General features: G+C 39.9%; 1 protein-coding gene across 1 annotated transcript; it reads right to left on the bottom strand.

Moving 5' to 3' along the window:
* Positions 1 to 8,296: 8,296 nt before the first annotated feature.
* On the bottom strand, positions 8,297 to 13,146 carry LOC120024910 (ferritin, heavy subunit-like). The gene is made up of 5 exons (XM_038969275.1): positions 12,922 to 13,146; positions 10,752 to 10,854; positions 9,538 to 9,684; positions 9,005 to 9,130; positions 8,297 to 8,702 (listed from the first exon to the last, which is right to left on the bottom strand). Exons 2-5 carry the CDS (start codon positions 10,848 to 10,850, stop codon positions 8,544 to 8,546), a joined length of 531 nt encoding a protein of 176 aa, XP_038825203.1. The 5' UTR covers positions 10,851 to 10,854; positions 12,922 to 13,146; the 3' UTR covers positions 8,297 to 8,543.
* Positions 13,147 to 13,791: the final 645 nt, after the last annotated feature.

The raw sequence follows: 13,791 nt of genomic DNA, 5'->3' as shown, positions 1-13,791 counted from the left end.
TAGTTTTAGTTATAGTTATACGTTAAATGTATACATCATTTAGTCGTTATTCATGAAAATCCCATAACATGAATACATAAAGACACACTTAATGATCATCCAAAAATAACTTTACAAATACAAAAGATACACTTACTGTTAGCTGTTTTACCACAGATTTCCACTGAGGTGTTCTGTGTAACAGTTTCAAGCCAACGTTTGTTGTTGTTGTTGTTGTTGTTCCCTCCTGAGTTTCCATTAGTTCAGGAAGTGCAATGCAAAACACCTCAGTGGGAATCTGCGTATTTTTTGTATTTGTAAAATAATTTGGGGGTGATATGAAAGTAGAATTTTGGAGGTTTCCAAAACCGTATTGCACGCGGTGATTATTAACAGTTACACATAACATTGACCCCACTGTTATTGTTCAAATGAGAACCCATGGCTGGATGGCCTTGGGTTCTCAAGAGCTAAGGTTAGGTTAGGTTTAAATTATAAAATCAATCTCAATCTGACTTGGAATTGAAGGGAATAGCATCCAGACTGGTGAAAAGAATATGGTGGAAGTAAACTCTCTTGCTCATGTTTACATCAATCCAATGCTTTTCAACTTTAGCAGTACAAGTAAGCTATCTAGACATTTTTCCCCCTGTTAGCTAGTGATAGATAGTGATACTCAAGCTACACATTTTTTTTATCTCCTGGTGGCATTTACCTGCCAGATTCAGCAGCTTGAGGTTTTTAATTATATTTTAGTCAAAGATAATAGTTTCAGTATACTTCTGTTTTTTCAAATAGGTCTGTTAATTACTTTATTTAAAGTTTCAGTTTCAAGTTTTAATGTCACATGCACAAGTACAGTTTGGGCTCCTGAGTGGAGCAGCGGTCTAAGGCCCTGCATCTCAGTGTAAAAGGTGTCCTTGGTTCAAATCCAGGTGGCATTGTCTCTGGCTGTGATTGGAAGTCCCATAGGGTGGCGCACAATTGGCCCAGCGTCATCCGGGTTTATCTGGGGTAGGCTGTCATTGTAAATAAGAATTTGATCTTAACTGACTTGCCTAGTTCAATAAAAAAACAGTGAAATGCCTTTCTTGCGAGCTTTAACAAGGTAAAACAAAAACACACAAGATATAAAAATAAGAAGAATATGATTAAGTAAGCATGCTATATACAGAGTCAGTTCCAGTAACATATTTCCAATGTGCAGGGATACTGGATCGATTGAGGTAGATATGTATAAGGGTAAGATGACTAGGCATCAGGATATGATAAACAGAGTAGCAGAAGCGTATATGATGATTGTTTGTAGAGTCAGTATAAATGTATTAGCAATTGTTTTTCATATTAATATTCGTTTTAGTTTCAGTTTTAGTTTAACATTATAAACTTGCAGCACAGTAATGTTTGTTGGTAGTGGAAGCCAGCTGAGATGCCAGTTCTCCTTTCCTGACTAATAGAAACAGTTCTGACTGTAAATGAAACTTCGGAATTTCCTCAGCATCACATCCTGTTTTTGACAGTGTTACTATTGTCCTGCCCAAAACAAATCGTAGCCCCAAATAGACAGTTGACATGATGAAATAAAGACAGAGATTGGTTTGTTTTCACCCATCTAATCAGGGCATGGTTATTAAATGACAGACATTTGACATCTATCATTAGACGGTTTCATTTCAGAGAGACCATCATATTTTGTTGCAAAATGCCATATATCCACCTCACTCACAGAGAAAGCAGTAGCACTGCAAAGTTTTACAGTCAAATGTCACAAATATATATACAGTATATATATATTTAAGAACTGTACAAATGACACATCGGTGATCATAGATATAGAACCCTAGATAGGATGATGTCATAGACCCCCCTCTACCGAGGAAAAGACAGTTTTAAGTTGGATATTCAACGGATATTCACGCTTTCAAACCTCAATAGCTTTCAAACCACTTGAGCCACAGACTCCAAATAAGTGTCATGATGTGGAAAAAATGCGCACAACATTGCACAGGTCTTATTTTCACGATTTACACATTAATTCGCTTTCCAAAGCTAACAAATGTGGAAATGTGAGCAGCATTTTGTATTCCTAGTTGAATTAGTTAGGGAGCAAAGTACAAACTTTTTTATAATTCGAATTTCAATAGTTCCTTGGTCATGTGACCTACTTCATTCAAACAAGGTTCAGAATGTCCACAGCCTACCCTTCTATATTGCTCACACTTTGGTTTGTTCATTTTCATCTCACACGTTTTTACAATAATTTTTCCAACTTAAAAATGTCAATAGCTCCTTGGTCATGTAACCTACATACTTCAAACAAGGTTCAGAATGTACACTCAGTGGGCCTACATATTGCACACCCTGTAGTTTGTCCATTTTCATCTCACAAATGTTTATATGAATTTTTCAAACTTAAAAATGTCAATAGCTCCTTGGTCATGTGACCTACTGACTTCAAACAAGGTTCAGAATGTACACTCAGTGGGCCTACACATTGCACACCCTTTAGTTTGTCCATTTTCATCTCACAAGATTTTACATTAATTTTAAAACTTTAAAACTTCAATAGCTCCTTGGTCATGTGACCTAATGGACTCAAACAAACTTCAGAATGTCCACTGACTACCCTTCTATATTGCACACTCTTGTTTGTGTACTGTAAAATCATGCAGTGTAACGTACATTTTTCATAGTTTTAAATGTCAATAGCTCCTTGGTCATGTCAATTACACACCTAAGAAGCGTGCAGTGGATATACACCCATATTGCATAACCTCTAGTCATGTGTCTTCTATATTGTTGTACATTATTATTAGTTTGACAATTAGGGGGTTCAGTCCAGTGTTGTTAACCCTTTCCTTTAATATGTATCTATAATAATTGGTAGTTTTAAGTACTTATTGTCCCCTTTCTGTATTTTTCCACAGTATTTAAAAGCGGAACACAATAGGAGAGAGACAGATAATATCTCCTTTCATCGTTAATATCAACCATAAAGGAAAAGGGCAAAGTACGAGAGTCATGCTATTAATTGTCCAAAGCAGGGATGGAGAGTGAGCTAGTGAGGTAGGCTGCAGTGGGTTTGCTGGTCAATACATATACTGAACATGTAACCACTGTAATGGTGGCCAGAAAATGGAATACTGACAAATTAAACAGAAATTGTAGACCTTTAATCTTTTCCAACATGTCAACAGACACTTTACTTCAAATAAGTACAAAACATTTCACAGAGTTAACTTTCTCTTTATCCCTGGTTGATGTACATTTCAGAGCCTCTTCAGTGTGGATAGGGTATAGCATACATTTTCAACAACAAAGACAGCATTTCCGGTTTGTGTTCTTCACTCTGAACTCTTTTGTCTTCATTCCTTGGCACAGCACATGGAACCACCGTTGGCATGCAAAACATTCAATCTAAAACAAAACAAAGCGTAACACGTTATAAATAATATCAAATTTCAATGCAGTATGACGAATTAGCCATCCATTGTGTTATATCATAAATTGTCTTACATGCCGTCACTGTTGTCAAAAGATCAATCATAGACATGAACTGAACATATGGCTGTCCCACACAACTACATAAAAATAAAGAATTTACATTTACTTTTTGTTTTTGTTAGAGCTTTTGACCTAATTGTCACATAAAAGCTAACCATTCATTATTGAAAATATAACTATCAAACCCGCATTACAAAGACCCCGCAGCTGAAGGTGTCCTGCTGCATGGTGGGAGTTATTTCCCCTCCTTTCCACTTTATGTCCACCCAGTCGTCTTATCCATGGCAGGATCTTCTCATTTTGAAGTATTATATATTTTTATGTAAACATAAATGAATTCTGATTAGTTATAGGCAAATGAATACACAGGCCAAAACTGTATGCTGATTTCCTTATCACTATAATCTAGTGGAGGTCATTTCCTTTATGCCCCATTCTACACACAGCCTAAATTATAGGCACTGAACCATTTACAGGAGAATAATAAAAGTAGCATATAGAATCCAACCCTATCACAGAGTGAATAAATGTAGAGCATTTGTAGACTTTAAGAAAAAAAATATTAAGTGACAGTTTCATCAGTACGTGCTTAAAGAAAGTCATATCACTAAGATCACAGATGACAGTGCCCATCAAGTCTATGACAATAGAGAATGAATTGTAAGCACCAACGTGTGTTAAAATGTGTTTGTCAAAATAATATCTGAAAATGTCAGTTGTTGAACATAGTACTTCTCTTTGCAATAGCAATTCATGATATATGCAGTATCAACACTGCATGTAGGACGGACATTCCCACATACAGTATACAGATACATAGAGGCCTTTTTCCGCTATGATTTTACCACTCAGAATTCAGAATGGATATGACAATGGGGCCAGCACAGGATGTAATACACCCTTACAACATTCTACTTTTTGATCTTGTTGACTTCTTATCTGGTAAACTGCTACTGTGTGTCAAGAAAAGAGCCCCAATTGGGGGTTAATGTACTCCGGTAAAAAAGGGCTGGTTTAGATTAAAAACTATTGCACTGTGTCCCCGTTCATAGGGGCATAAGAGACTAGTCAGTGGTAGAATTGAGTTGGCACTTTATTGGCCCAAACACCCACAAGGTTGAGGTTACTCATGGACAGAAATTTGTATTTTTTTTGCATTGTGCGAGATGTAAATTGACAAAAAATAATTGTGTGCAATGTGTGTCTATGCAATCTCCTGTCTCATCAGCCCAGCCAGGCAATTTATAAATGTGATCTCCACTATAAAAGGCATCTAGACATTATATCCCTTTTCTTATAGACTAGGATTTGGTTTTCAACAGTGGAGATATATAAACCTTACTGTCTGTCTCTCCAACATTATCAACATTGTTTCAATATTGAAATTCGTTCTCCAGCAGTCCCATAGTAATGAATGTGTTAGGAGTCGAGGTGGGCAGAAAGACATTTTTTCTCAGCCAGTCAAAATCATGAATGAGCTGGCATCATTTGTATGGATATATACTGTAGTGTCTTAGCTCTTATTACTTATTTATATAATAAGAAAGACTCTGAATACAAGAAATGGAACATTTCTTGCCTCAAGAAATGCATTTTCACATTGTTCTGTCCACCGCCATGTCCTATTCTTTTCCAGGAGCTGATTTAGAGGCTGGAGTACTGCTGAAAGGTTTGGGAGGAATCTTCTGTAGTAATTGATCAGTCCCGCAAAAGATCTCACTTCTGTGATATTTTGTGGTCGTGGTGCCTGTACCACTGCCTCGATTTTGTCCTGTGTTTTGTGCAATCCATTGCGGTCGATTTCATGTCCACAGAAGACAATCTTGTCTTTGAAGAACTCACACTTCTGTACGTTTGCCTGTAGACCATACTCTTTCAGTCTTTTCAGGACCTCTTCCAGGTTAGCCAGGTGCTCATTTGTCAGTGCGTCCTGTTATGATCATGTCATCCAGGATACACTGGGTTCCTGGGATTCCTTGCAAAATCTAGTCAATAGTTTGTTGCCAAATGGCTGGGGCTGATGCAATGCCAAAAACCAGGCGGTTATACCTGTATAGACCTTTGTGTGTGTTTATTGTCAGGTACTGTTTGGAGCTCTCTTCAACCGGTAGCTGCAGGTAAACCTGTTTCAGATCGATTTTACTGAAGTGTTTCCCACCAGCTAGTGCAGCAAAGATGTCATCCAGACGTGGCAGGGGGTATTGGTCCACATGCAACATTGAATTCACAGTTACCTTGAAGTCCCCACACATTCTAACAGACCCGTCTTTCTTCACAATAGGAACTATGGGTGTGGCCCATTCGCTTCTGTCCACTTTCGTCAGGATCCCTGTATCCTGCAAGCGATCGATTTCCGCTTCCACCTTTGGTCTCAGGGAGTATGGAACAGATCTGGCTTTGCAGAACTTTGGGGTTGCGTCATCTCTTAGTACAAGTTTTGCTGTGAAGCCTTTTACTGTTCCCATCTGATCACTGAACACTGTGTTGTATTTCTTCCACAAGTGTTCCAGTGTTTGGTCTGTGCCTTTCTCTTTGGACTGGAACGTGTGGAGCATTTTCAAGTCACACCAGTTCAGCTTTATTTTTGAAAGCCATTCCCTGCCAAATAATGCACTCTGACCTGCAACGCCCCCATTGGGCTCAATCTCTCTCCTGAGTAGGTCTTTAGCAACACATTTGTGTTCTTCAGCTTGATAGCCTTGAAGTGCTCATTGTAGACAGTAGTGGAAATTATAGACACTGCAGATCCTGTGTCCAGCTCCATTTTGAGAGGTTTGCCTTCGATATCTGGTGTCACCCATATTATGCTACTGCTGGGAGAAGTCACTGTGTTTAACTCCATTGTACCAATTAATCGTTCATCTGAATCACTGCCACTTTTCTCTGCTAGTGCATTCACAGACCCTTTAATTTTCTCAGTTTTCCTGTTGTGACTGAATTTTGCTCTGCATGGTCTTTGAATGTTCCCCCTTCTACTGCATTTGTGACAGATTTCGTCTTTGAAACGGCAGTCCTCTGCTCTGTGACCATCTCTGTCACACCTGTTGCATTTTTCGGCCACACGGGGGCGCTGTCGGCTGCGTGAAAACTTGTGCAGGGAAGTTTGTGATAGGTCAGTATATCTTTTACTTTGCAACTCAAATGCATCTTTAGTCGCGATTTCCATAGTCACAGCAATTTCAACAGCCTTTGCAAACGTGAGATCTGATTCTGTGAGAAAACATTTTTGATGTGTTCATGTTTCAGTCCACAAACAAATCTATCCCTTAATGTGTCATTTAGGTTCTCTCCAAACTGGCAATGTTCAGACAGTTTCTTCAACTCTGCTACATATGTACTCTGCTACATATGTACGAACACCCTCCCCCTCATTCTGATCTCTCTTGTGGAAACGAAAACGTTCCGCGATGAGGAGTGGTTTAGGTGATAGGTGAATTTGCATTATCTCCACAATCTCTGTGAATGTTTTATTTGAGGGCTTCAGAGGGGCAGTCAGATCTCTTAGCAAACTGTACGTTTTTGGGCCAATTAAACTCAACAACGCTGGTACTCTCTTGTTATCAGCAATGTCGTTTGCAATGAAGTACTGTTCCAGTCGTTCAATGTAAGTTGCCCAGTTTTCTTGCGTGTCATCCAACACATCTATTTTCCCGATGCTAGCCATTCTCTTTACCTCCGGCTCCACGGGTCTTTGATCTGCCGCCTCGTTCTCGTCACTGCTTGCTAGCTGTTGTCCTACAGGGTCAAAATCTTCCTCTCTTCCTACGAGCTTTCGTGATGCACACTGCAGGTAATCATCCTCGTCGCCATTGTAGTGTCTTAGCTCTTATTACTTATTTATATAATAAGACTCTGAATACAAGAAATGGAACTGGAGCTTCACATTTACTAAAACGAGTTAGTACCAGAATAACAACACTGCGCATGATCAAGGGTGCTCCATTCTTCAAGGGGAGATCAGTAATTAACAGAACATATACAAAGAAATGTCAATAGAAAACAGGTCAAACAAAATGAAATGCAGCTAGTTTGCAGACTTTCCAGCTTCAGTGTGAAGTGATTTTGTTAGCTGTGTTGTTAGCTAGCTCCTCTGAACAACAGTGTCCTTACGAAAGAGCTATGCCAGGGGAAATTGCGCATCATTAGCTCGTTATGGATGAAACCAAATAAAATGTCAATAGAAAACAGCTCAAACAAACGCCGCCAGTTAGCTTTTATTCTGGTTTCACTGTAAGTTAGACGTAGCTGGCTAGCTAGAAAGCAAGGGATAAGAATTCTGCCAGCCAGTATGGCAATGGAACATTTAGTATGAACGACTGGGTCGCGTCCGTAGATACAGAACAAAAAGACTTAACGGAGTCGCGTCACTGGCAACCGAACCGATAGAACGAATGACCAGCTGGCTTGGGTAGCAACCTTAGATGTGTGTTGGGACTATATCTCGTGCAAGGCTGAAATCTTGATTAAATTAATCAAAATAATGTTATTAAAATGTCAACCATTATTTGAATATGTTGGTAACCCGTTGTATAAAAGTGATAATGCACTCGAAGCTGGTGCTCAGAGGATATATTGGCACGGTTTGCCGATCAGCTGCATTTGCTATAGTTTGTTTAAATATTTTCTTATAAATATCAGTGCCATGTTAATAAATTTACAGTCACTCAATTCTCAAGCTTCCACTAGCTCTTCAAACTTCTTGAATGGCCCTTATTCCATCCATTTTGTGTCAGACCAGTTTTGATCAGTGTTTTTTTTACTGTCTGAATGATGAGACCATTTAGGCTAATCTTTATATACACTTATGCAGAAATCAGAATCCAGAGGGTTTTATTTATTTCGTTTGATGACAACTGCCGTCAAAACAAAAGCAGACAAGACAGTCAATTTGAAGAGAGGAAAAGGGCTACTGGCTTGGGGAAATGGCTTATAGGAACTGGAGGTTGAAGCATAGCACAAACTAAGGATTCAAGGATAAACTTTATTGATGCCAGTCCCTGACAGAAAAAACAGACTAGTCAGATCTATCAAGCAAGACAGAACGAAAATGGAGGGTCTATCTATTCGCGCTCCTTCCCCAAAGTGTGTTTGTCAAACAGGTACTCGGCCATGCCGTTCTGGGGGGCACCCATGCGGCGGAGGTTGGTCACCCAGTCACCCAGCTCCTTTATAGACTTCACCTGCTCGTCCAGGTAGTGTGTCTCAATGAAGTCACACATCTGAGAAAGAGAGAAAAGGACAACAAGAGCGCAAGGAAAAACAGTTAAGCAAAACTCAGTGGAGTGATGCCTCAAACAGAACAGGAATGAATAATCTCTAGTGTTCTTCTAGACCCTAGAGGAAAAGGTTTTTTTTACAACCCAGAGTAGTAAAACCTTAATGTGACCCACTGGACTTGGAACTGACGAAAGTGTACATGTGAAATGTGGGTGGATTAGATTCAGATTTAAAATATTCAGACCTTGCAGTTAAAATAACATGGTATTTTGCCTTTGTATAGTTCTTGTCTTCATATACTCACATGTGGGTCATTGTGTTCAGAGCAGACCTTGTGCAGGTCCAGCAGGGACTGGTTCACACTCTTCTCCAGCTGCAGGGCACTCTCAAGGGCCTCCACACCACTACCCCACTCATCCTTCTCTGGTTTCTGGAACAAGCCATACATATGCTGTTAGAGCAGCAGTGCTTCTACACCACCCCCCACCCACTGGCTTATGTCAGACAAACTGGAGTACACATTCTTATTAAGCAGCTAGGTAGCCAATCAGTCAAGTTTAAAATATCTGTTTGGTCTGTTTTCTTAACCCCTCATTGCGTTACTCTGTAAGCAAAGTCTGTCTGTCTCTGCTGTTTAATGTTCTATCATTGCAACCGTACATTTATCCATGACAGTTTTAATGACGGTCAGCGGTTTAAATGTCTGAGAGATAAGTGGTCCACACCCTGAATCTCCCGTTGGCCCTCCCTAGATGGGCACTACCATATCCCCACACTAAACTCCTGTTGAAAGCATGCATTTCCTAACAGGCAAAACATGGACGCACACACAATCACCTTGATGTCCTGCAAGAAGATTCTCCCTCCCCGCTGGTTCTGAACTTTCATCAGCTTCTCAGCGTGCTCACGCTCTTCGTGGGACTGGTTCTTGAAAAACTTGGCAAAGTTGTGCAGGGCCTGGTCATCACGATCAAAGTAATACGCCTGAGACGGAGAGACAAGAGAAAGACCTTTAGTTCAAAGCTACCTGGCTGGTTCCAGTTCTATCATATAAAGCTGATCACAAGACCTTAACTTTGTTTGCCGAATCAAAAGCCCAATATCAAATTGACCATCTTGACATAAGTAGTGGCTGGTTATCAGGCTATTTTGTTGTTTTGGATCTGTACTCCAGCACTTGAAATGATACAATGACTGAGGTTCAAGTGCTGACTGTCAGCTTTAATTTAAGGGTATTTTCACCCATGTCAGGTAATCCGTTTAGAAAGTAGAGCACTTTTTAAACATAACACTTTTGTTCCCCTAAAATGGTTGGACTGAGACAAATTAACAAGTATTAAAGTTTACGTATTTGGTCCCATATTCCTAGCGCAAAATGACTACATCAAGCTTGTGACTACACAAATTTGTTGGATGCATTTGCTGTTTGTTTCAGATTATTTTGCATCCAATAGAAATGAATGGTAAATAATGCATACTTTTGGAGTCACTAAATAAGAATAGAATGTTAAACACATCTACACTTCCATGATTACAGATAGTGCTGAATGAATCGTGAATAGTAAGTGAGAAAGTTAGAGGCATAAACATGCTAGCCTCCCCTGTTATCAGTGATTACTGCAAGAAAGCACTTTAAACTACTTTGATTAAAATATTAGTGAGTCTTACAGTTGTGGAAGGCTTATATTTAGCTAGATATAATTTCACAAGCCTGAATTCATGAGATTATTGCTGACTTCTGAAATGCAGTGAATTTTACAACAAATCTTATTCAGAATGTGTGATAACTAAATAAAATAGTGAATCACTCACAAGGTTGAAAACAAAGATGATTTAGGCCATACCGACCCAGCCCTAAAATGGGAACCCAGAGGCCAGACTGTTAAACACACCCATCTGCACCATCATGGGGTGTAAACTTTTTACACCGCATGACTCCGTGTACCTGAAATCTAATCAACAGTCATTCAATTTGTCATACTAGTGTCCTTGACCACGCTTGCCAAACCCTTCTTCCCTACTACATCTCCATTCCAGTCTCTTGCTCTTACCATGGACAGGTAGACATAGGAAGCGTACAGCTCCAGGTTGATCTGCCGGTTGATGGCAGCCTCACAGTCCTGATGGAAGTTCTGTCTCACAGAAGGCATGTTTCTGAAATTGAAATACATTAACTGTCAAAAGAGGAAAGGAGGGCACACTTTGGTTCAATGAATTCAGGCACTTTTAAAACAGCATGAGAGCCCTGATGCCAAAGTGAAGATTGAATTATTGAAGACTCAGACATAGTATAACGTTACAGAAAGTTGGTGCCATCAGGTCATAGTCCATACAATAGATAAATGGTTTGTTTGGTTATGAGAGATGCGTCACTGTAGCCCTTTAGTTGGCTAAGAGCATGAGTCTCGCAAGTATTTGGACTTTATGAAGCGTGCACCTCTCCACACACGCAGTGCCAGTGTGCAACTAACATCAAAACACAACTGACGCATTTCAACACGATGGGCAGGTCGTTGTCATTGCAAATCCAGCTGCCACTAAATAGTGAAACAAATATATTCCTCTATTTAGCTAGATACTCTGACCTTATCTATGCGCATCGCACCCAGAGAGGAAGCAAGAGGGTCGACGCCGCCCAAAATATGTACACGCAGATTAAGCAGATGGTCTGCTTTAAGGGCGACTGCACTTCCTGATATAGCCTTGTTTTTGGATTTGGTTCATTAAGAAATGCTAGCGGCTATGACTGAACTCAAACAAGAATTGGTTCCAGGGTATGGTTTGATAGGTTGGAAGAGTACCTAATTATTATTTTGGTTGGTCTTTGGATAAACCTCTGGGGCTACTTCGGAACATCTATAAATTAGTGTAAATGGGGACAACATTTTCATCGGCACACCTTTTAGTTCTCATGAAATACTTTCAATATGTGTACATTTTAGTTAGTTTGAGGTTAAGTCATTGAAATGTGGAACCAGTCCCATATATAATACACCAACTTAACGATGGTCCCCAACTAGCCCTGTAGGGATATCCAAAGTAAACCAACATTTAGAACGGTTGCATGCAACTGCACTCCGAATTGATGATTACATGCGAGCTGCCAGGTGTGGCCAGGCTTGATACAAAACCAACCTTAATTTATGTTGGGATGCAGTCACAAGTTCACAAAACTCATTTTGACCCGACTGACAAATTATCCTATTTACACTGTAGTCAATTTTGACAGTAAAATAAATGTTTGGCATTATATTGTTGTTAAATAAGTTAAAAAAAACAGATTTGCTATTTTGATAGGTGAAGTTTATTTGAGCGAATATAAAATGTTTAGGTTGTTGAGGGAAATTATATTTTTTACAAAAGATTGGCTAGATGCATCTCGCTTCTGAAGGCATGCATTTCCATTGTTAAAATCACCATCTTGCCAATATAATAGATCGGCGCACTTGACGAACCAAGTCCATCACTGTTGCCAATTAATATTGTAATGAAACAGGCAGGGAGCAGGTCTCGAACCCTCGACCTTCTAGCCCGAAGTCCGGCGCGCTATCGACTGTGCCGCAAAAGCATGCTCAAGCGGCAGAGTCGATTTCCGCGCTTATAAACCCAGGGTCTTTACAATATTTAGCGAGTTCAGACTGACAATGTTTAGTTGGTAGCATTTAGCGACTTTCCCCACTTAATTCTGCCGCAAACGAGGAGCGCTCACTGAAACAGAAGTCACAGCAACCGCGCGCATACAGGCAGAGAAGAACAAAGGGCGCGGTGTGCGTAGGAGATAAAGAAAACGCTACGTCTGGGTCCGCAGCGAGTTAAATTGGTGCTGTGACGACGCAACGGCAAATCAAGGAGACGATCACTGAAAAATAGTTGCTTTTTGCCATTATTTGGCAAAACAAGGACATGAAGTAAAACACCATGACATCGAAAAACACAGCCATTATAACATTGACACCTTTAGCTACTAGTAGCTATTTTAAAATTGTAAAATTACTCTGCGTTATTACGCTAACGTTATAACGCATTTCACATCGTCGCAAGCTTGTTAACGTTTAACGTTAGCTAGCTGGCTACAGTAGGTAGCGTAGCTCACTAGTACGGCCTTGGGCGGCAGTGGCTAGCTAACTACGTTAAGTTACATCATCCTTCCAACTATTATGCCAACCAGCTAACGTTAGTTTAGTAACTTATTTATTCTTAGCTATATGTTATTTGTCTTACCTTGTGTTTTTTCTGGTCCGAAGTGGTGGTGTGAGTGATTTGAATTGTTCGTATCAACGATGTTCCGTAATGTTATGGATAGCTTGATCTAATTTGGTTCTTAAAAGGGATGAATTTAATAAAAAAATGAATTGCTTCGAAAGAGTAGAAGGTTGCCGTTCAAGCACTGTTGAAGCAGGTAACCATTACTCTCGTCTGCAAACTGATAATCGTGAGCGTTGCGCAGTGGTTAAATAGGGAATGACGTCGTCAAAAGCAGTAAGTAAGGGGAGGAGACTGGCGCAATGAGGGACTGTCAAAGCACATACTTTTTTCATATAAAATATTACTCTATTTGGTCAAACTTTTGTAAACTATATGGTAAGGCAAGACACTTGTTTGAAATCCTTTCTTACTCAGTGAGCCATAGCAAACGGATGAAAATGGTATCACTAGAGCCTAGAGCAGGGTTCCCCAACTGGCGGCCCGCTTCAAGTGATTTTTATTTGAGAAATCTGGGTGGAAGGTAGCCTAGCGGTTAAGAGCGCTGGGCCAATAACTGAAAGATTGCTGGTTCGAATCACCGACCCAACTAGGTGAAAATGATGTGTGTGCCCTTAAGCAAGGCACTTAAGCATAATAGCTCTGGATAAGAGTGTCTGCTGAATGACTCACATTTATTTTCACGCATAATAGAGAGATCATATGAAAGCAAGGTTTAAAATAATTATGTTTTAGTCAAATATTATATCTGCTTGGGCTTCTTGCAGTCAATTTGCAGTCTATGTTCCGGCACCGCTCAAGAAGAAAACGGCCCGCGGCTGAATCTAGTTGATGATCCCTGGCCTAGAGTTTTTCCAGACCACCAGACAAAACCCCCAAAATACTAGG

The sequence above is a fragment of the Salvelinus namaycush genome, chromosome 30 (genome assembly GCF_016432855.1).
Source record: "Salvelinus namaycush isolate Seneca chromosome 30, SaNama_1.0, whole genome shotgun sequence".
In the NCBI taxonomy this organism is placed as follows: Eukaryota; Metazoa; Chordata; class Actinopteri; order Salmoniformes; family Salmonidae; genus Salvelinus; species Salvelinus namaycush.
This window is presented reverse-complemented; position numbering and strand designations above follow the sequence as displayed.

Coding starts and splice junctions, on each gene's coding strand:
- LOC120024910 (XM_038969275.1), bottom strand. CDS start 10,850: ATGCCTTCTGTGAGACAGAACTTCCATCAGGACTGTGAGGCTGCCATC. Junction 9,685..10,751: donor CCTATGTCTACCTGTCCATG/GTAAGAGCAAGA, acceptor TCTCCGTCTCAG/GCGTATTACTTTGATCGTGA. Junction 8,703..9,004: donor CTGAACACAATGACCCACAT/GTGAGTATATGA, acceptor TCTCTTTCTCAG/ATGTGTGACTTCATTGAGAC.